This window comes from Crocodylus siamensis, chromosome 4 (genome assembly GCF_052110815.1).
Source record: "Crocodylus siamensis isolate JL-2025a chromosome 4, ASM5211081v1, whole genome shotgun sequence".
NCBI lineage: Eukaryota > Metazoa > Chordata > Crocodylia > Crocodylidae > Crocodylus > Crocodylus siamensis.
The window spans coordinates 230,779,446-230,800,953 of record NC_143398.1 but is presented as its reverse complement, the minus strand read 5'-3'; the positions used below and the strand labels follow the sequence as shown (position 1 = coordinate 230,800,953).

Sequence of the window (21,508 nt, the reverse complement as noted above, 5' to 3'; positions counted from 1 at the left end):
CATGTGGGGTTATTCAGTCTGGTAAGATGTATCCAGTCCTTTTTATAGACAGGTTATGGCACTGAGCAGAACTGCAAGTACTATCTCCTGTTTGGTACAGACACGGTCTCCATGGGGCTCAGTGCATGTAGATCAGTGGCTGTTTGTGGCACAAACTTTATTACTTTTCTGTATGCTTCCCAGTGCCTTTGTAGGGTCACCCTACTGAAAATAAGACGTAATCATAACGGTTAGGCTTTCCTACTCCATTCTCTGGTACTTTTTGGACCTAGCACTCAGCTAGCACAATTTTGATAAATGATTTCTGTATTTTGGTATGAATGAAATCATTCCAAATACTATCTGACATAATTATACCAAATTATAAGTGGCATATATTGGTATAATTAGAGTCCCTAATTTTAAAATGCCCTTTTAAAGTTAACAGATTTCTTCCCTTTATTACGCAAGTAAAAGACAGTTTGTGGTTTCTTCCTCTCCCCTTCACAACTGTGAGAGGTGCTGTGTCATCACTGGTGAGGCCTCTGTGAACTGGGGCTGTGCGATTCCACGCTTCCCCAGTTGCTGAGATGCACATGACCTCCTTGTTAGCTGATGAACGTTATCCTTTAAACTCTCAGATTTAGAATCCAAGACCAGAGTGGGAGAGAAGCAGCAGCACACAAATATGCAACTAAAGGCTGATTATCCTGGCTACAACGCACGTTTCAGAACAGTTGGGGATTGGACTAGATGACCTCTTAAGGTTCCTTCCAACCCTAATTTTCTATGAGTCTATGAATTCAGAATTTGTCCTGTGGAAGGCTCTCCAGATGTGCCTTCATCTGTCTCTGTGAACATCGATTTTTTTATAAATAAACTGTAGTGGCAGCAAATACCTTTAGCAACTCCATTATCCTGGGTGCTATTGACACCTACAGAACATCAAATAAATAGATAAAAAGAGGAGGGAAAGTGAAAACAAATTGTAACTGGACCATTTTAGAGCAATGCAGCATTTTAATGTAATATATAACTAGCTTTCCTAGTGCCTACTTCAGCACTAGAACTTTTAAAGTAAATGTCCCAGTTCAATAAACATGAGCAATGTATTATATGGGACGTTGGTCTCTTTTGTAATTTGTTCTGTGATTTATTTGTGTGTGTGCACTTAACCATATGGCAACCAGTAGAAAAGTCTAAAAAGGTTGCAGGTTTAAGGGACAGGGAAATGACTTTTCCACAACTGATGCTATTTTCTTAATTAAATCTGAGAAACTATTTGCTGGCTTCCTGTATGCTGGGAGGCAGAGCATCCTCTTACTATACCTTTGCATTCCTTAAGAAATGTTAGGGTTGTCTTTAATGTCTATCCATCCTTACCTGTTTTTTAATAAATGCAGTTATGCATGGACATGCAGACTATAATGGCTTTTTCTGACTGGAATAGCCCAAAAAATCTTCCTATTAATGCCTGAAATATGGAAATATTGCAGGGAAATGCAAGAGTTTAATAAATGCATATCTTGTACGATTCCTTTACATTGAATATCTCTAAGTTGGCATGTATTCTCCCTGCAGTCCTCCATTTCCAACTGTTCCCTTTGTCTCCTTGCAGGCTTGTCCTCCTATCCTCTTTCACACTAGCCCTTTATGTAGAACAACTTCCCACTCTCTATGTATGCTCCCCTCCTTGATGCAGCATTTTAACTACAACACCTACTCTGGTTCTTCATGCCATGCACTGTACCTTTTTGAGTTACATTACAACCTTTTCTCTTTTTATTTCGCTTAAAAGTTTTTGATGGAGAGAGTCTTTTTCTTGGCATATTTAACTTATTGTGAAGTCCTCTTGTTATGGTTATTACATACTTTTTGTAAAAAGGAAGGGCTTTTGATATCTCTCTCCTTTTTGGTCACCAGCCACATTTACAGTCTCTTAGAGATCAGAAATCATTTCTGACATTCTGTACTCCACAGCAATTAGTCACTCAGGGTCTTGGGACACTCAATCAGTTTGTACTGCTGAGTCTGAGACCCACCTTATTCCTCTAAACTCCAGCCCGGAGCCCTGCTCCACTGAGGGAGTTAGTCTAATAGACTGTCCTTACAACTCAAATTATACTCCTGGACTGCTGCCTACTTCAGTCCACCAATGTCCCTGAGCCGTTGTACTCTGGTGCATTCTTCTGGGTCATCTTCCTTCCTGGCTTTCAGTCTTTTATAGCCCCTTGTTTAAGTGGACCCAGAAATAATCAGCCAAATGAAACTCAGAGAAATCTCTGCTTTAGCTGCACATTAAATCTTAATTCCCTTTAACCTGTGCAGAGTTTACAAACCCCATCACACTTATCACAGCAGTTCCACAAACTCAAACCATTTTGGCAGGGAACCACTTTAAGGTCTGCTTCTGCTCTTATTCATTAAATATCAGCCTCACAGCTGCTTTAGGTTACACAAGTTTGTAATGGGCTCCCCATGGGCAATTATGCCAGTCAGGGATCTGTGGAATATAGAGCTCTGTGGTTACACCCCTCCCACGCACCCTGCACTTAGGAGGACAAGTGAAATCAGTTTAATTCCCCTGCACAAGGGAATAGAGAGCATGAACAAGAAGAGAATTAGCAACCCACAGATATAGCTACCTAAGTCAGCACAGGCGCTATTAAGATATAGATATATATAGATATATAAACTTGGAGAAATGATCATTACACTAATTCTTTTTAATGGCACAAATTAGGTTTGCAGAAGGAGGCTGCTGACAAAGAGAGAGTAATTCACTGAGGACCAAATTATGCCACTTCCACTTACATATGGAAGAGCATCCTGCTCCAAGAGTAGTTTAAGTAGGATGAGACTAATCTTTTTTTTTAAAAAGACAATTGAGATTTTCACATAGTCCCTTCAATCCAGGAACTGTGTTAAGACAAACACCAAATATTGTAACACTGGCAAGGAAATCATGTGCATTGCCAATACTGTGGATGCAAAATTGGACTCCAAGTAATGTGACAGGGATCTTGATAGGCCACTGTAGTTCTGTATTTGAAGCAGGATTTGGAATAAAATAAATCTCTAGTGTATAGCCAGGAGCTCGCTAGAAAAGCAGCAGCTGTGTGCACAGACATAATTCAAAGTCTTTAGGGACTAGCTGTCACCTGGTGTCAGAGTGTAATGTTCTGGCTTGGAAACCTTGAACATTGAAAATCCAGGAACAGCTTTGAAGAGTCGCATACACTTAGCTCTATCCTTTCAAAATGTCTTTAACAGAGACAGTTAACCTTAACAAAGGACTGCAGAGGTACAAAATCTGCTAGGTGGAAGGGGAGCAGGTAACAACAGTGTAAAATTGCTGCAACCTCCCCTGCACAAACCAGCACGGACTATTAACTGGACAGTGTTGCCCAGGAAGGAGGCCAGCCAAAATGACTAGAAAATAAAATGAACAACTGAGGCCATGAGCAGAACATAAAACTGCCTCCCTCCAGACAAAATCCAGAGGCCAGGAGTCCTGCATGCCTCCCATGGATGAATCTTGGTGGGAGGATGGGCCAAGATAATATACATTTCTTTATCTCAGAAGAAGTAGACCTGTTCTCAGAGGATATATCTTATTACTGCTGGGGGCTCAGTCAAACAACACTGGCTTCATACATTGGCATTCTAAAGTCACTAATATTAAAAGACTAGCTCAGGCATAAAGTTAATTTGGACTCTGGTAATCTCTTTCAGATTCAGGTCTCCTACTACTGTGAAACAAGTTCTGTTACGGTCATTGAGCTGTTGAATATAAGTATTTATTTAGGTGACTGGTTCTCAACTCACTTGAGACACCCCTCTGGATGAGGCACCCCTCTATAACTTTTGTGAATGGAGTGGCACCCAACTGCAAAAGCTAATTTATTTATTACAGTGCTTACCTCCTTGTAGAAGGACTAGGCATTGCTGGTAGGGAATTGGCCAGGCAGGGACCAGCCTAAACCTGCACTTATAAGTTTATCTCCTCACACTTTGTGGTATCCTGCAGAGGATCTGGCAGCACTCCAGCATGCAGCTGCACTCTGGTTGACATCAATCACCAGCAACTTGTGTCTTATTTAAAGTGGAGATGCTGTGCTAAGTGTGTCCAGTTGGATGCCAAACCATTGAGAAATAGGATTCAGGCCACAGCCTTTGGAATAACAATAATAATTAAGAATGAATTAGGAATTACCACCTGGTACACCTTTTCAAACACTTCATACATAGCATTCTTATGAGACTGCTCACTGTAAATATGTACTATAGTTCTCATTTCCATTCCATGCGTACTGTAGTTCCTATTTCAGGTTAAATATGGACATCTATGTTAGGGGTGTACCGACAGAGATTTTGGGGGCTGATACCGATAGCCAGTTTTTAAGGAAGCGTATTGGCTGACACCAATCTGATTTCCAGTACACAGCCCTGCAGCTATAAGGGCTGCATGTGGCTGGTAAGTCTGTTGTGGTGGAAGGGGAGGGATGAGGGAAGGGGCATGGGGGACGGAGCAAGCCCCCTGCAGTGAGGAAGGAGTGGGGCTGGGGCAGGCGCCAGCCCAGCCTGCAGCAGCAACCCACCCTGCCCATGCCCCGTGCAGATTCAGGGGCACACGCCACTCCCCCACTCCCCTGTGCCCTCACAGAGTTCACACATTGGCAGGAGATGTCCCCCTCCCCTCCACACCCCTGGATGAGCCGCGGCTCCGTCCTGCGCCTCACCCCACCCCAGCTGGGAAGTGCCTGCCCCACTCCCTCCCTCACTGCAGGGGGCTTCATCCGTCTCCCCATGCCCCTTCCCTCTCCCCTCCCCTTCCACCACAACGGACTTCTCAGCTGCATGCAGCTCTCCAAGCTGCCAGGCTGTGCTTCTCATTGCCTGCATGCTGCGCTGTCGCTGCGCATATGCACGGGCATTTATCAGCCAAATTATCGGCCACATCAGGCCAATTTCTGGTATAGTCAATTTTCTTTGTATCAGTGCCATTCCACTATCGGACTGATGTATTGGTGTACATCTAATATATATTAATATATTATATATAAATTACTTTAGACTATATAGTCTAAAGCAGGTGTTCTCAACCTCTAGTTCACAGGCCAGATTCAGACTCTAGAGCTGTGTCATCTGGCCCGCAGAGCTTTCCAAGGGTCCAAAAATTTGGTGGTGGAGGGATGGGATAACCTTAATTGTTGCTCACCCGGAAGCCAAATTTCCAGACCTACGGGGAGACCTGTGGGCAAGATAGCATGGCCCTATGCACTGGATCACGTGCTCAGGTCTGAGGTGGTGTGGAGCCAGATCCATCCATCCAGGGCCAGCTGAAGGCCCAGTCCAGCCACACAGGGCCAGGCTGAGGCAACGTAGAGCCCAATCTGCCTGTGTGGGGCCCAATCCAAGTACCGACCCTAGGATCCAGGGTCTGGCCCCACACCATTTATCTGGCCTGCAAGGCTGAAAAGTTGAGCACCACTGATCTAAGATCTTTCAGCAAGTCGGTGGCAGAGCCACAGTGACATTCCCAGAGTTCCTTCTTTATCTATAGTTCTCCATTGGCTTGGTTCACTGGCAGCGCGATTATTATCAGTCATGAATACTATAAATTAGAGGAAGATAACACAAACTGCAATGGGATAGTTTATGCCAGATCTCCGCAAGACAGGAATAAAAAAAAGACTTCCTTCTGTTCTGAGTCATGTAAGAAAATGCTATTTGAAATATTAGACTCACCCTAGTTAAGCCAGGGGTTTAGCCAGGGACACAGCCCCTCGGCTGCATTCAACCCATACTGCTGTATGATCCAGCCTGGTCACTGGATTGACCACGCATGCTGGCCCTGGCCCTGCATTTGCTGTGCAGGCCAGACTCAGCACCACATGCCTTGCACAGAGCGCCGGAGGGCAGTCAGGGGTATGTGCTCTATGTGGTGCCCCACTGGACTGGCCCTGGGTGCTACCTCCAAGGCCATGCTGGAGCCAGTGCATAGGACCAGACAGGTAGGACACTACATGCAGTGTACTCCAGGCTGGTTCCCTGTGCTAAGTGCAGCATGTGTTTTCAGTCCAGCTTACGTGCAGGACACCTGGCTCCAGGGCTCGCTGTGCACATGGCAGATGGGGCATGCACAGGGTGTACACTGCCCATAGCATGTGGGCTGGACTCAGCACTACATGCAGCACAAGAGGTCTGGGGCATGGGCTGCATGTATGGCTCCAAACTGACCCCCTGTGTTGCCTGCAGAGCTGGGTCCAGCCTGCACACCATGGGCAGTGCATACCCTGTGCCAGCCCTGCAGACCAGATGCACAGCAAGCCCAGGGACCACTCTTTGCTGTGTGCAGTATGAGTACTGGACCCATTGCCATGGGCACTGCACAGAGGATCAATCTCAGTCTGGCCCCAGCCCAGCCCAACAAATTGTATCTGGCCCACAGGACAACACCCTTGGGTTAGCTTTCTTGATGTAGTGACAACTGCTGTATTTGATAAATCCATCAAGTAATACAGGTGCATTGTTTCTTATTGTTTCTATAGTATGTGGCATGCTTGCTGTCCCTGTGAGTGTTCCGGTGCAGAAAACATCCAATTATCAATGAATATGCTGTAAAGCAGTATCTGTAACTGTTTAAACACACACCAATCACAGGGTATTTTCAATGTAATTTATTCTCAGAAATTAGCAGACAGAGTATAAATTCTTTATAATTATAATCTTATATCAAGATTTATGTAATAAGGCAGAATGCAACTACATTGTATAGAACAAAAATGTGCAGCTTTTACATGCCTTAGGCTGTTAGTTTTTACTGATAGGTATTCTTTTCATGTGAGTTCTTTCAGAGACCCTTGGGTGACACCTGCTGGAGACAAAAAAATAAGCATTTTACATGCAAACAAAATTCATCTTCATAAAACATGTTTTCTTCACATCCTTTCAGTACTGTCAACTCTGGGCATTTAAGAATGAATGCAGTTTAAAAAAAAAATTGCATTTACATTTTTGTTTGACTTCTCAAGCCTTAGCGTATTGTTTTCAATCTTTTTTTTTTCTGCAACCGTAAGGACCAGAACATTTTTAAACGCTGAATTTTTTCAAATAATTAAATGGACCCAGGAACAGACGCTTAAAAAAATAACACCAACCATCCCAGATTCACAGTAAAATCATAAAGACTGACAACGTTAACTGTTCTAGGGCAGATGCCCAGAAAATGAAAATTGCCATAGCTCCAGAGAATTCACTGGAGATTTGACAACTTACAGCCATTGAGAATTACCCACCTTGTGTTTCTAACACTCTGGTTAAAGGAATATTAAAGAAAGGCACAGTACAAATTTCAAACTTCAGGCTGAATTTCCTATTAACTGTCACCTTCACAAACAAGATAGAGCATGTAGTTACTGCTCCCCAACAGTTTTTCATGGACACAATTAATTTCCTCTTGCAACAGCAGCTTAAAAGACTTTATAGGCTTCCAGAAATAAAATTATGCCCAGAGTGCTTCTGTTGTCATTACCTGACACACAGTTCTAACTAAATGAAATTAAATGAAATTAATATAATTACACAAAATTAAATTTTGACTTACGTGTCTGTGGCAACTAGACACCTAACTGCATAAAAACAGTGTAATGTTGTGACACACACACATGCATTCACAAAGAACATTTTTTTAAAAATGTCTCTCGTATATAAATATGTAACCCGGGTGTCCCCAAAGTGAGTGTCCCCCGCCCTCACCAATAGACGAGGAAAGCCCGGACACACGTGCTGGGGGTGGAAATAGCAGTCTACTCGCAGTTCCCTCCCACCTACAGTGTCTCAATAGAGGAGGAACAGAACACAATGTCTTAAACGAGCACAAATTTAATAAATGTATTAAAAGGTAGTGAACTAAAATAAGTATTTACAGGTTACACATGCATACAACCATAACTATATATATACACACCTAAATACAAACAGGTAAGCTTAACGGTCCCAAACAGTATGAACAGGTAAGTACAACAATAAATGGCACTCTAAAATACAAGGCATACAGGTAACAGTTAATAAACACTCCAAAACTGCATAGCGTGTATCAAACAATCAATAAACTCTCCAAAATATGAGACGCAAGAGTTCTCTAGTGGTTCCCCTCCTCTAGGGGGTCTTTCCCTCCTGCCACTTTATTGAGGCTACCTTTCCCTGAGCCTCACTCCCCGGTGGGAGACCCACTGCCCCACTAACTCACAAGCCCCAAGGAGCTGGGACAGTGTTTCTCCAAGGGAGGGCTCAGTTCCAGGCCTCGGGGGGTGGCGTGACTTGCTCACACGTCCCAGTGGCTCAATCCTTCTCAGGGGGAGTTGCGGGCCTGGGCCGCCTCATGCACACCCACGGCCGTGCTGCTCTGAATGCTGTTCCCCGTGCTTGGGAACTGTTCTGTTCCCAGGGCCCTTCCAGACCCACTGCAGGGAATGGGTCCCAGACCACCTGGCCCCTCTGGCCCCAGGGTCTTATGCCCTGCAATGGCTTCCATGCCGGGATTCACACCATGCTTGGAGACCAAAGCCGCCTTGCTATGGGTCCCAGAGTCCCAGTCCCTCGTGGGCCTTACCGGCTACCGCTTTTGTCCAGCGGTGGAATCTTTCGGGCTCTTCTGGGCAGACAGATACGCCCACTGGGCATCTCTCCCAGCTCTTCTTGGCACTGGGACCTCTTCTTTCTTCTTCATCCCTCGCAGACTGCGCTGCATGCTCGGCACACAGATGCTTATATCCCCTTCTGGGGCTCCACCCCCAGATTGAAAATGAACCAATTAGGGGGCTGCAACTGCAGTTCCCAATTAAGTCCACTCCTGCCCCCACCCTCTTTGGACTAGAGGGGGAGTGGACTCTCCTCCTGGCTCCTCCACTGCCCGTCTCTGATGGGTGGGTTTTACCCCACCAATCGCATTTGTGGTCTCCTAAGCCCAGAGAGCTGGGTGAAGCTTGGCAAGCTCCCCACATAGAGAAGGAATTGCAAATCAAGTCTTCCCTGGATTTGCAGGAGAATTTTTTGGGTTCTTCAAGACATCGGTTGTAAGCTTTCATAGCAAAAGTAAAAGGGAAGAAGGCCGAGACCATGAACAAGACATTCTTATCTAAAGTGTTATTTAGGCACTGAAGTTAAATATGTGTTTAACAGACTGTTAATATTAGCCTGATGTCATTCTGTTAGCAGGATCCTGCTGGAAAAATGTAAGAGCTGAAATATAAGAGGTAAAAGTGGTGCCTAGGGCAGGGCTGTCTAATGTAAGTAGCCATGGCCTGAACATCCCATGGGACTGTACACCAGTGGGGGCTGCACTCTTACAGATGGTGCCACGGTGACCTGAGGGGTCCCTGGGCTGCATGCCACACTGACAGCCATCCCCACCTGCTGCACCGTATTACTCCTCTCCGCCCCTGTTGCACTGCATGGGCACCCCTTCCCCACAGCTGCATCGTTCACCCATTCCCACCCAGGCTCACCCTCAGCTCCCCTGGCTGCACCATGCTGTAAAAGCAAAAGGAGGGAGGGAGAGCAGAGAGATTCTGGCCGCATATTTAGCCAGAGTAATGAGGGGAGTGGTGGCTGGGCAAAAACCCAAAGATTGCAACTTAATTAAACCCTTGTGGCCTGCATGTGGCCCATGGATCACTGGTTAGACAGCCCTGGCCTACAGTATAAGTTGACAGGATCCTACCCAGCATGCTTGGAAGCCTCTTTATACGTAAAAAGAATTAAAAATAAATCAATAACCAAAATAAATTGAAACCATATTTTTCTTTTATAGGTTAATTAATTATGGGAACACATGGCCAGCAAGTGATTGTGACCCCATAATGAATCACAATATGTCAGGCAAGATGTCTCAGAACTGAAGATGAGCAATAGATTCTTTGTTTAATACATATCAAACTAATATCAAATTACTTCAGTGTACCAAACTATGAAGGGTTTTACTGTTCCTAGTATGTGTGTGCAAGGGGACTTAAATTCAGTTCTATGTGCCAGGGATTTACATTCTGAACTTGCCATGCATCAGGATGAAAAGAAAGCATGACTGGCTCATAAAAACAAAAAGACCTATTCTTAGGTTCTCTCAGTCTCACTCATTTTATGCAGAATTTTTATGTAACTCAGTTGTCTAACAGTGCCTCTACACAATAATGAAGCTTTGGGAAGTGTTCTTTTCAGGCTTTCTTTATGCTTTTGAAGAAATTTAAAAATCAGAAATATACCAGTGCAATACGTCCTCGGAATTTCATGTGGATTCACAGACCGCGGAACAGGGTGGGCCACCCAGGCTATGGCCCAACCAACTTCTAGTACATTAATTTAGCTAGCTATGCAGTTAAAAAAATAGCTATACAGTTTTAACTGGAATGACAATTGCACATATGTGGGTTATATAAATTAACATGCTAAAAGTTGGTTGAGCTATGGCCTGGGTGGCCCACCCCGTTGGCCCACAACATAGGGTGGCCTATGTGTGGATTATACCCTATGTGTGGATTATAAGAACCTCATAGAGTTTATGCAACTATTTCATTTTAATGTTATCACAAAATGAGCAGGCTGTTTCTTGTTTCCAGGACAAAGTAATTTTGGGGACAGATTACCCTTTTCCACTGGGGGAGCTAGAACCTGGAAAACTGATTGATTCTATGGAAGAGTTTGAGAAAGAAGTAAAGGTACAATCTTTGCAATTTTATATTTCTATTTTAAACCTCTCTTTTTAGAGCCTGATCCAGGACCTAGGGAAGTCAATGAGGGGTTTCTGTTGACTCCCTTTGGCCTTGCCATGGGCCCTTAGAGTTAAATGCTACCGGTATTTCAGATTTACATGCCTGTGTGGTACTTATGTCACTGCGTCACTGAAATTTTTGCACCTACACACATTTTTAGATTCTATTCCCATTTGTGATGGACTAGATCACACTCCAGAAATGTTATGTGAGTACATAGGTGAGGATTCAAATTGTCTCCGAATGTGCCTAGATTTAGGTGGGACAGTGCCTAACTTTTGAGTACCTTCCCCAGAAGGGAGATTCAGATTGACTCGTATAGCAGTTCATATTACCAGTACAGATGTAATAGATACCTAGGTGCTCTATACAGAGAATGAGGAATGGTAGGTGCTCCAGAGGGCAATCCGGAAAGCCAGGAGATGCACAGAAGTAGCCAATATGGAACACTAAAACACAGGGGTATATCTGAACTCCCATCCCCTTCAGGCTCCATCCACTTACACTTCAAAAAACTTAGTTACATCTTCAACTGACCTTCATCTTTAACTGACCTTTGCTCATCCCACAGGGGAAGAGGGCTAGAAAAGGTGCTGTAAACATTAATCTATCTCATTTCACCTGACTGGAAAACTGTGTCCAGTGGGATCACTCTATCTGCAGTCCAAATTAAGTAATGAAGTCTGCCACCTGGAATGTCCACATCCTGATGGACAACCCTAACAGTGAGTGACCAGAGAGAAGGACAGCACTCATAGTCAGAGAACTTGCATCATTTGCTATTGACATCGATGCACTTAATGAGACCAGATGCACAGGAGAGGGGCAGCTCACAGAGCATGGTGATAGCTATGTGTTTTTTGGAAAGAAAAAGCCAAAAGAGACAGACACATCTATAGCACTGGTTTTGCTATCAAGACTAAGATCATTACTCAGATAGTAGAATGTCCAGTTGACATCAGAAGTGTCTCATGACCCTTCATCTTTAGCTGACCTGCATACAACATACAACAGTCATCAGTGCATATGTGTAAACCCTTGATGCAGATGATGAAACAAAAAAAGAATTCAATTCTAAATTAAACTAAATCCTGTCATCTGTCTCCGAAGAAGATAAGATTTTTTTTTCTTGGAGATTTCAATGCTAGATGAGCAAGGAGTCTAAGCTATGGAAAGGAACACTTGGAGAGGAAGGGGTAGGGAAAGTCAATCCAAATTGAATTTTTCTCCTGAGCAAATGTCCAGAACATGTTCTTATCATCACAGATGCACTCTTACTCAAAATACTGGGCACCCGACTGACTAAATGATACTGCATCCCCAGGACTGTTGTGGCATCTGTATCACCAGAGCTTTGACCAGCACAGATTACTGATGGATGGATTACTGTCATTGTGTCATGTCCGTTTGTATTGCCCCAAAACAACATAAACAAAAGAAGCAACCAAAGAAGAGATTCAGTACTGAGTGCTTGAAAGACCCTGATAAAAACAATCATCTCCAGCAGTGCCTCAATGAAACTCTCTAACCTCCCTGATGGTCTGGACACCATTAATCACTGGAAGAGTCTCAACAAAGGCACCTATGAGGTATGCAAAGACCCTCTAGGCTTCTCCACAAGTAAACATCAGGACTGATTCAATGAGAAGGACAGGGAAATCCAAACTCTTACTGACAGAAAAAGGAGAACTTTCAAAGCTTGGCAGAATGACCACAACTAAAAATATAAGCAAGACGTTTATCACTGCATTAAACCAGAGATCTAAAGGGAAATTAGAGAGCAAAATAACAGGTAGCGGGATAACAAAGCAAAAGAAATTAAAGTTTCCTGACAGCCATGCCGTGTAGTTTCTTCAGCACAACCGAAGTGACCTATGGGCCAGACATACAAGGAACCACCCTCTGAGATCCAAGTATGGAACTCTTTCAAGACAGCTTGGTGGAAGGAGCACTTTCAAAAGCTCCTGAACCAAGGGTCTACTGTTGAAGACAATACCATCAAAGCAGCATAATACTCCACTGGATGCTTCTACATGAGACACTTTACTGTCCAGCAGACTAATTTGCTGTGCAGTAATTAGGGCACAGTAGACTAATTTAATGCATTGTTGGATAGTCCCATCAGATACAAATAGTATCCGGCAGTGCAGTAAATTACTGCACTTAAATGCATGTGTAGATGGTAACGTTGGGATTAGTTTACTTCAGCTCAAATTGAGCCAGACTATTTTTAGTCACATTAATTGCACATGTAGGTGAACCCATTAAGGACTACCTTACAGGTCCACCAGCTTATCAAGAGGCCTTGAAAACCCTCATTAAGCAGATGCAGAACAACAAAGCATGTGGTCCTGTTGGCATGCCAGCTGAAATTTATAAGCAAGGTAGAAAAAACCTCTCTTACCAACTGCACGTCATTATTATGAAAATATGGAAACATGAAGAGATTCTAAGTGACTTGAGAGATGCCAGAATAATCATTACTATATTCAAGAAAGGTGATAGATTGGATTGCAACAGTTATTGTGGTATTGCACTCCTCTCCATTGCTGGGAAGACTTTCACCCACATTCTTCTCAATAAACTCATTTTCCCCACTGAGGATTTCATAGACATTAGGGCTGGAAGGGACCTCGGGAGATCATCGAGTCCAGCCCCCTGCCCAAAGGGCAGGAAGTCAGCTGGGGTCATAGGATCCCAGAAAGATAAGCATCCAATTTACTCTTGAAGGTGTTCAATGTAGGTGGCTTGAACCACCTCTGCTGGCAGACTGTTCCAGACCTTGGGGGCTCGGACAGTAAAGAAATTCTTCCTTATGTCCAGCCTGAAACGGTCTTGCAGGAGTTTGTGACCGTTCGACCTCGTCACCCCTTGGGGCGCTCTGGTGAACAGACGTTCCCCCAGGTCCTGGTGGTCACCCCGATAAACTTATAGGTGGCCATCAGATCACCCCTGAGCCTGCGCTTTTCCAGGCTAAAGAGTCCCATGGCTCTCAGCCTGTCATCGTAACATCTGTTTTCCTGACCTCTGATCATGCGCGTGGCTCTCCTCTGGACTCTCTCAAGCTTCTCCACATCCTTTTTGAATTGTGGAGCCCAAAACTGGACGCAGTACTCCAGCTGGGGCCTCACCAAGGCCGAGTACAAGGGGAGAATGATGTCCCAGGATTTGCTCAAGAAGCATCTATGGATGCACGCCAGCATTTTGGTTGCTTTACTAGCTGCAGCATCGCATTGCAGGCTCATGTTCATCTTCTGGTCAGTGATGACCCCCAAGTCTCTTTCTTCTGTAAAGATTCTACCTGAGTCCCAATGTGGTTTCACACCACTCAGATGTGGTATTTGCTGCTAGACAGCTGCAGGAGAAGTGTTGCATGAGATGCTGAGATCTTTATATGGCTTTCATTGACCTAAGGCCTTTGATTTAATTGACAAATAAGTCCTATGAGATTTGGATGTCTGTTAAAATTTGTTACCATCATCAGACTCCTTGTCAGAATGACAGCAACCACTACTTTGCTTAGTGGTTTGGAAATGGCCCTCATCATTATTAGAACTGGAGTTAAGCAACGATGTGTGATTACACCAACACATTTTTCCATCTATATCACGGCCATTCTGCATTTTATTGCTGATAGACTTTCACCTGAAATCAGCAACCAATATCATGTGTATGGAAATTTCTTTAACATGAACTCGTTCATTTCCAAATCCAAGATAACAGTATTATTCTGCTGACCAGAACACCATTCTAAACAGTGGTCTAAAAACCATGCCACGTACAGATGCTAGCACCTCCCTGTGTATACTAAATCCACTCCACCTTATCACTCTAGCATTATGAAAGCCTTTTTCAGCTGCCTCCCATCAGTGGCTGGTGGTGATTCTATAATCAATCAATACACCCTCTTTTCCTCAGTTGTCATCAGTCTAGGGGCATCCCCATCTTACAGCTGAAATGTTTTACAGTGATCCTTAAGTGCATGATTTTGTACCTCATACTATTAAACTTAATTCTATTTCTAAAGCTCCATTCCACAAGATGATTAAAATCTTCCTCTATAACAGGATGCTCAACTTGTGATCCATGGGCCAAACCTGGCCTGATGAGCAATGATATCTAGCCTGTGGCGTTCCTCACAGATCACAACATTTGTCGATGGGGGAATATTAACAATTAGCAAAGCTACCCTTCCCCTGCTACCAAATTCCCAAACCCTCCTCATTCAGGTTGAAGGCTGATTCTATATATCTACCAAATCCTAGGGCTGTCATCAGAGTAAAAGTACATCTGGCCAGGATGCAGTCTCCACTCTGAGGCTCTTTCTTAGGTGTCAGATGTCCAGCAGTCAGGAAGTGGGATGCCGAGGCCCACACCCCTTTCCAGTGGGGTGGAAGAGATGGGCTGCTCATATGCCCTCCATGGTGGCCTTAGGGACCCTTCCTGGGGGAGGGGGATCCCTCTCAGGGAGGAGAAGGACAGGGATGAAATGAGGAAGGAGGGAGGAAGGACCCTTTGTTATTCTCAAGTCTCTGCTTTTGTATTCTTCTTCCCTCTTCATGACTCCTGATGACTCTTGATCCGTGGCTGTTGCCAGTTGGTTGTGTCTCTGCAGTCACACATCCACGTACTGTATCGTCAACACATTCCAAACTCATCACATGCACACATAGTAATTTGGTCTTTCTGGGCCTCCTCTTAATTTGGTCTGTTCTTCCAAAACCAGGACTCAGCTGCCCTTCACCCCCACTCCCTGCTGCTGCTCTGGGGCCTTGCAGCTGGTGTCACTTAATTTCGTCTTATGGGACAGTATGGTATATGCTCCCAGTTTCCAGGCTGTTTTCTAGATTAATATCCTTGTTGTGTTAGACAACCTGTCTGCTTCCAGGGCTGTGAGAAACATTGTGTGTGAGACCCAAGCTCTTTAGAAAACAATTAATCCCTGCTGTCCATTGATTATAATATGTCTATCTATACCTATAATCCAATTCCCAAAAAACAAACCTTTAAATACCATTTCTATGCCAATACCACTGGCCGGATCCAGTGGCAGGACTGGGCATCGCCCATCTGGTCCATGAGGCAAAAAGAATTAGCGTCCCTACTCTATAATAATCTGGTCCTTTTCTGCATTGGGAAAATCCCCCAATTGTACTGGAAAAATCACCCAACTGAGTGTCAGGTTTACCATGGTACACCTGAATCCACTACAACTGTTTTGTAATTTGCCTGTTTGTAATTTTGGGGGTTATCTTCACTTACTGCAAGGCAGGAATGAGACAAAACAGTGACACTGTATCAGCTGATATGTGCTCCCAAACAATACATCCCCTCCCCCTTAAAGTCCTCTGCCCATGTCCTATGCTTCCCTACAGGCTCTCGCTAGCAAGCAGGAAATAGTCAGGACCATAACATATAAAGTGATAACAGTTTTTTCTCAATCTATAGTATCCCCTTCTCCACAGAATGAGATGAGAGAAACCTCATAAGAAAATTATTCTATGCTTTCCCATTCCTGATCTCCAACCTAAAGTCTCTTAATAAAGTATGTCTAACATCTATTCCAGCTCTACACTTGATTCAATAAAAGATATCACTAAAAAGTAGTTGCCTATCTATATGTGTCCTGAGCCATCTCATCTACAACACTTTAACTCTTCTCCTGCAGAATATTCATTGGTAAGAGATAAATTAAATCCTCTTTCCAGGGCGTAGTTGTTAGCATACAAAATATTTGCAAGGTTCTCTACATGAATACGTCTTCTATTTTTTTTCAGGACAAACTCAAAGCTGGAAATGCTCTGGAATTTTTGGGACTTGATAGAAAACAATTCGTATCACTTTGAAATTACTAGAGAAACCAGACAAGCACAATGTAGCATCTTCTGTATATCTGCAGTGTGTTGTGCATACCTACACACAGGCAAACATATGTTTCTGCTATACTAATGTCAAATAAACTCTGCCAATAAATTATTTACTGTTACTGATTGTAAAAGCAAGGACACTGGAAATCTGGGGATTTCTCTGCATCCTGAGAACTTAGGTTAGACCTAAGGTCTTTGAGGATCCTTCTTTCCTACAGAATGGGAGAGGTCATTGCTTCCAGCTGTTATAACCCACTGGACTTGAATCAGCACTCTTGGAAAGCTAACTCAGAGTTTATAAATGGCACACCTTTTTCAGTCTTTGTTACCTAGGAAGCCTAATGAACACAATTTGAGTGCCAACACTTGCCTATATATATCACTGCTCATTGTTTCATCAGAAATATCCATATGAATGTGTCTTGGACTATAAGATCTTTAGGGCATAAATCATGTTCTCTGATTTGTGTGGAAAGTGTTTTGCACATTACTGACATTACCAGAACAAAAATAAATAAAGAACAATAAACAGCGTGGTTTGATGTTCCATTCACTTAAAACAGGTATTTCACAGGAGGCTCCATGTTCTAAACAGAAAAACACATTAACATGTTTATAACATTGTACACCTAGGAATTATTCCTTAGGATATGATACCCTTTATCTAGGAAGTCCTAGTTTTTTTTCTAGGCTGCTGAAAGGTAGGTTGTTTCCTACATCAACATAGGTTTAATCTATGTTGCTTCTCCAAGAAGCCTGTATGAGAGGCATGAACTTCAGAAGCCCTGAAGGTGTGCAGCACCTCATAAGACCAGGTACTGACAGATGGGCGTCATATGTCTATATAGAGAAGGAAGGGAAAGTGGGTAACATGACTTTAGTTAACTTTCACTGTACTGTGACCTACAAGCCCTTCACCTGCAGTTCCATGACTAGAGGACGTGAAAGACAAGGTACACTGTCTTTTCCTTACAAATGTTTCTGTCCTTTCAATTTTGTAAGTGTATAGTTCTACAATTATTTTATACAAATCTTCAATTATTTGAGACTATTTATCCACCAGGATTTCCAATCAAGGCTGTCTAGGTGGTGACCTATGGACCACATACAGTCCATGAGGGCTAAAATTGTGATATGCAGGCTCCTGCCTCGCTGCCACTCCTCCCACTGCTCCTAATGCTGCAGTGGCAGCCAGTCTTTGGGGCAGGGCAGCACAGGAGATGGGGATATACACCCACACCCTTGCTGCCCACCAGGTGAAAGAGGGGGCTTTGCTGCTTGCACAGTTAGGGCAGTGAGGTGGAATGAGAGCTCACCTGCATGGCAGTGCTAGTGGGGAGGGAGCTCACATGAGGTGCATTGGCGGGGGGGCTGCACATGGCAGGGGTCACAGGAGACTGCATGGCATGAGGCCCCCTGCAGCATGTGGCACATTTAGTGTGCAGCTTGGGACCTGCAACTGGTGCAGCCTGTGACTCCCAGCTGCTCTGAAGCTGGACAGAACAGCCCTGTTTTACGAAAACATCATGGGGGAAAGAGGCATCTTCAATTTTACACAGCGTCTCTTCCTGCTGACCTTCCCACCAACTCTTTTTGCTTCTTTCAGATGTTTGAATGGATTTAGGGGAAAAAATAAGTCTTAATTGCTCAAATACATTTTAATCCATTCTTAATTAATTTTCCTTTGCAAAACCCTTGATCTATCATATTAGCGAGAATACACTATTTATGTCTTTTGAGACTGCGGGCTGGAACCTCTCCAATAACAAGAAAACATATTTGATTACATTAAACCGTTACTTAATGATCACAGAATTCTTCATGGTAATTAATTAATGTGGCCTCTGAAGATGTACAGCATTGTGTGTATTAGATATAAAATAAGATCTATTATTACTGAATAAAACTATTTATGCTCGATGCCTCTGGCTCGGATTTTGGAGCCTGTAGGGCAATCCCCTCTTTATCTCCTCCTCTTTAATATATATTTTAAAGTGAATATTGTCTAAATGGATCTTGAAGAGAAAAGGAAGTTTACAAAATAATTATGCCAGGCACAGGCAGTCCTCGGACTTACAACACAGTTGGTTCCTGAAAACCACCTCAAGTCAAAACGTCGTAACTTGGAACCAATTATCCCATAGGAACAATGTTATAAATGGGGACGGGTTCCTGAACCAAGGCCTGATACCCTATTTTCACCCAAAACAACCCAGAATTTTGTACCCAGTCAATTATAGATGAGTAACGTAGCTACATTAATGTATTAATATTGTAAATAGCAATCGTATTGATTTGGAAGGACTTCTTTGAGCTGACTTGGCTGGACCTTTTGACGGGCTCTTGGTTGGACATTTTGAAGGGCTCTTGGTAAGAGTCTCCTCGGGACTCTCAGCTGCAGGTTTTTCCAGAGTCTCGTCTGCTTTCTTAAAGAAAAAGCGTCCAAGGAAGTTTGCACAGACTTTCTCCAGGGAGACGGGCGCCGCTTTCGCTGGTGCCCAATCCAGCATCAAGTTGAACCTGACATCAGAAAGCCAAAATGGGGTGGGTCTGAAGCGCAAAATGTCTTAACTCAAAATGTCGCCAAGTTGAGGAGCTCGAACCACACGTGCTGGGCGCATTATACGACTTCCCAAAACTTCCAAGTTGAAAACATGAGGGGCGCCAGGACCACACCTGCTGGGCTTTCGCTACAAGAGGCCCCGTTCCCCACCCCCTCAGCCCTCTGGGCTCGAGCCCCGCCTCCAAACAACAAGGGCGGGGCCGTGGGGGTGGGACCAGCGCCAGGACAAAGACCGCGAGGCCAAGCCCCGCCCCCTGCCTCCGCGAGTCCCCCCTGCCCAATCCGCGCTGCGGGGAAAAGGGTTTGACGTCATTTCCGGAGTCTCTTCCAGCCCCCACCCTTCGCCGGCCGAGCAGGCGGGAAGAAAGGAGGGGTGTCTATGTCCTTCCCGCGCTTCGTATGGCGCAGCTGTGCCACGTGATCGTCCCTCCCCGCGCGGCGCTCTGGCCTCGCGGCCTCGCTACTCTATGATGTTAGCGGATTAGACGGCCGCCAGGCGCCGCGTTCTCGCGAGAGCAGCATGGAGGGCGAGGCGGCGGGCGGGGCGGCCGGAGCGGGGGGAGGAAGTGCCATGGCGGCGGCGGCGGCGGCGGCGGGTGCGGGCTCGACGGCGCGGGGCGGTGGCGGCTCCAGCACCGCGTCGCGCTGGTTCTTCAGCCGGGAGCAGCTGGAGAGCACGCCGTCCCGGCGCTGCGGCGTCGAGGCCGACAAGGAGCTCTCGTACCGGCAGCAGGCGGCCAACCTCATCCAAGACATGGGCCAACGCCTCAACGTGTATCCGCCGAGCCGGGCCGCAGCCTCCAGCCACTGTTGGCTGCGGCCTCGCGGGAGGGCGGGGGCACTGTCTGGCGGAGGAGTCCCCTCGCCGGGCGGCGCCGCCCCGGGGTCGGGTTTCCTTGGCCCGCTCGGGCCTGCGGGCTGGAGGCTGAAGCTCCCGGCCCCCAGGGTTTTCCCTTCCCCTCAGCCGTCAACATTTTTATTAATATTATGATGATTTTCTATCTGAGGCAGCAGTAGCAGTAACCAGAAAAGGCCCTGCTCTTGCCTGCTGGTTGCTGTAGCTTAATAGAGGGAGCCGAGCTTAAACAGGTGCTCGAAATACTCCTGGAGGTGGGGAGTCTCCTTCCTGTGGCAGATCTCTTGTAGCTACCTCCACTTATGCAGCCCAATGAAGGATAGGGAGAATTTCGGGGTTTTTAGGTAAAGCCTCGGCTTTGGGATGATGTAGTTGTGCTTGGTCATGGTTTGAGGAGGGGGTTGGACTGGATGTGACCTCCCAAGGTCCTTTACAACCCTCATTTTGGCCAGGCATTCTGAAGAACCCAGGGATCATCTGAATGCTTGGCCAATTGAAAGCATAACATACAAGAAGAAACTTATCACTAGATGTTAATGTACAAGGCACTAGCTTGAGTGTGTTGTACCAGTTGTGGGTCCTTTCACCCCAGTTGAGCAGAGCTGATTCAAGTGACGTCCCAATTTGGGACGTGTAGTAGGGGAGAGTTGTAGCTTGATGTTCTTAATTTGTTACTCCTTTGGTGATGTGAAATTTCCTTAATGCTGTCTTTCAGGTCTCAACTTACAATAAATACTGCAATTGTTTACATGCACAGGTTTTATATGCATCATTCCTTCACAAAATTTAATAGGAATGTAAGTACATTTTTGCATGCTTATCTATGCTCATGTGTGCATGAAGTGGAGGGAACAGCCGACTTTTTTTTGTGTGCTAACTCTTGGAGGTTAAAGTTTCATTATATCTCAGGAGATTGTAGCATTGTGTCAACAGCTATTTTAGAAGCGTTATTTATAAAATCATTTATTTAAAATTTTTATTTAAATAAATAAATACACTTTATTTAAAGCAAAGACTAATGATTTCTCTTGTTATGCTGAAGAATAAATGTATAGGCCAACAGCTTAGCTTGTATTAGTTACTGTGTAACTTTTATTTTAATTACATTTATCTGGCTAGTGTTAGTGCCTTGTAGTTTCCAGAATTGGATTTGAAATCTGAGGTCCCTTCCTACCCTAATTTTCTATGATTCTGTGAGAACAAATGATATATTGCTTGCTTTTGTGCGCATATCATGACCAGCCAACAGTATTATTGTTAGTTTCTCTGTTTATAAAACCACCATTAATTAATTAACAACTGGCCTTCCTCAAGTAACTTAATGGCCAGTAATAGTAGAAAATATAAATCCAGTCTGGCAAGCAGGCCCAGTTATCTTGTGAGTAACCTACCAGTTAGCTTGATGTTAAATCTTTAATAAAAGTCCTGGTCGTAACTGAGTGTTTGAACTCTTACTGGTTGGTATTGTAGC

At 44.5% G+C, this 21,508-nt stretch overlaps 2 protein-coding genes across 8 annotated transcripts in view; both read left to right on the top strand.

Moving 5' to 3' along the window:
* Positions 1–16,727, top strand: part of ACMSD (aminocarboxymuconate semialdehyde decarboxylase) — a 72,161-nt gene extending 55,434 nt beyond the window's left edge. For both annotated transcript variants that reach the window (XM_090045874.1, XM_090045876.1), the window contains exons 9-10: positions 10,599–10,697; positions 16,529–16,727. In XM_090045874.1, coding sequence (XP_089902000.1) covers positions 10,599–10,697; positions 16,529–16,597 — 168 coding nt within the window. In that variant the 3' untranslated portion in view covers positions 16,598–16,727. The remainder of the gene's footprint in view (positions 1–10,598; positions 10,698–16,528) is intronic.
* A 545-nt stretch (positions 16,728–17,272) lies between these two features.
* Positions 17,273–21,508, top strand: part of CCNT2 (cyclin T2) — a 36,730-nt gene continuing 32,494 nt past the window's right edge. The window contains exons 1-2 of one of the 6 annotated variants that reach the window (XR_016442111.1): positions 17,273–19,955; positions 20,753–20,834. Coding sequence is in view for 3 of the 6 variants with exons in the window: in XM_090045869.1 (XP_089901995.1) it covers positions 19,702–19,955; positions 20,753–20,834 (336 nt within the window). In the remaining 3 variants the exon portion in view is untranslated. The remainder of the gene's footprint in view (positions 19,956–20,752; positions 20,835–21,508) is intronic. The other 5 variants (XM_090045869.1, XM_090045868.1, XR_016442110.1 and 2 more) reach the window with 5 other exon arrangements.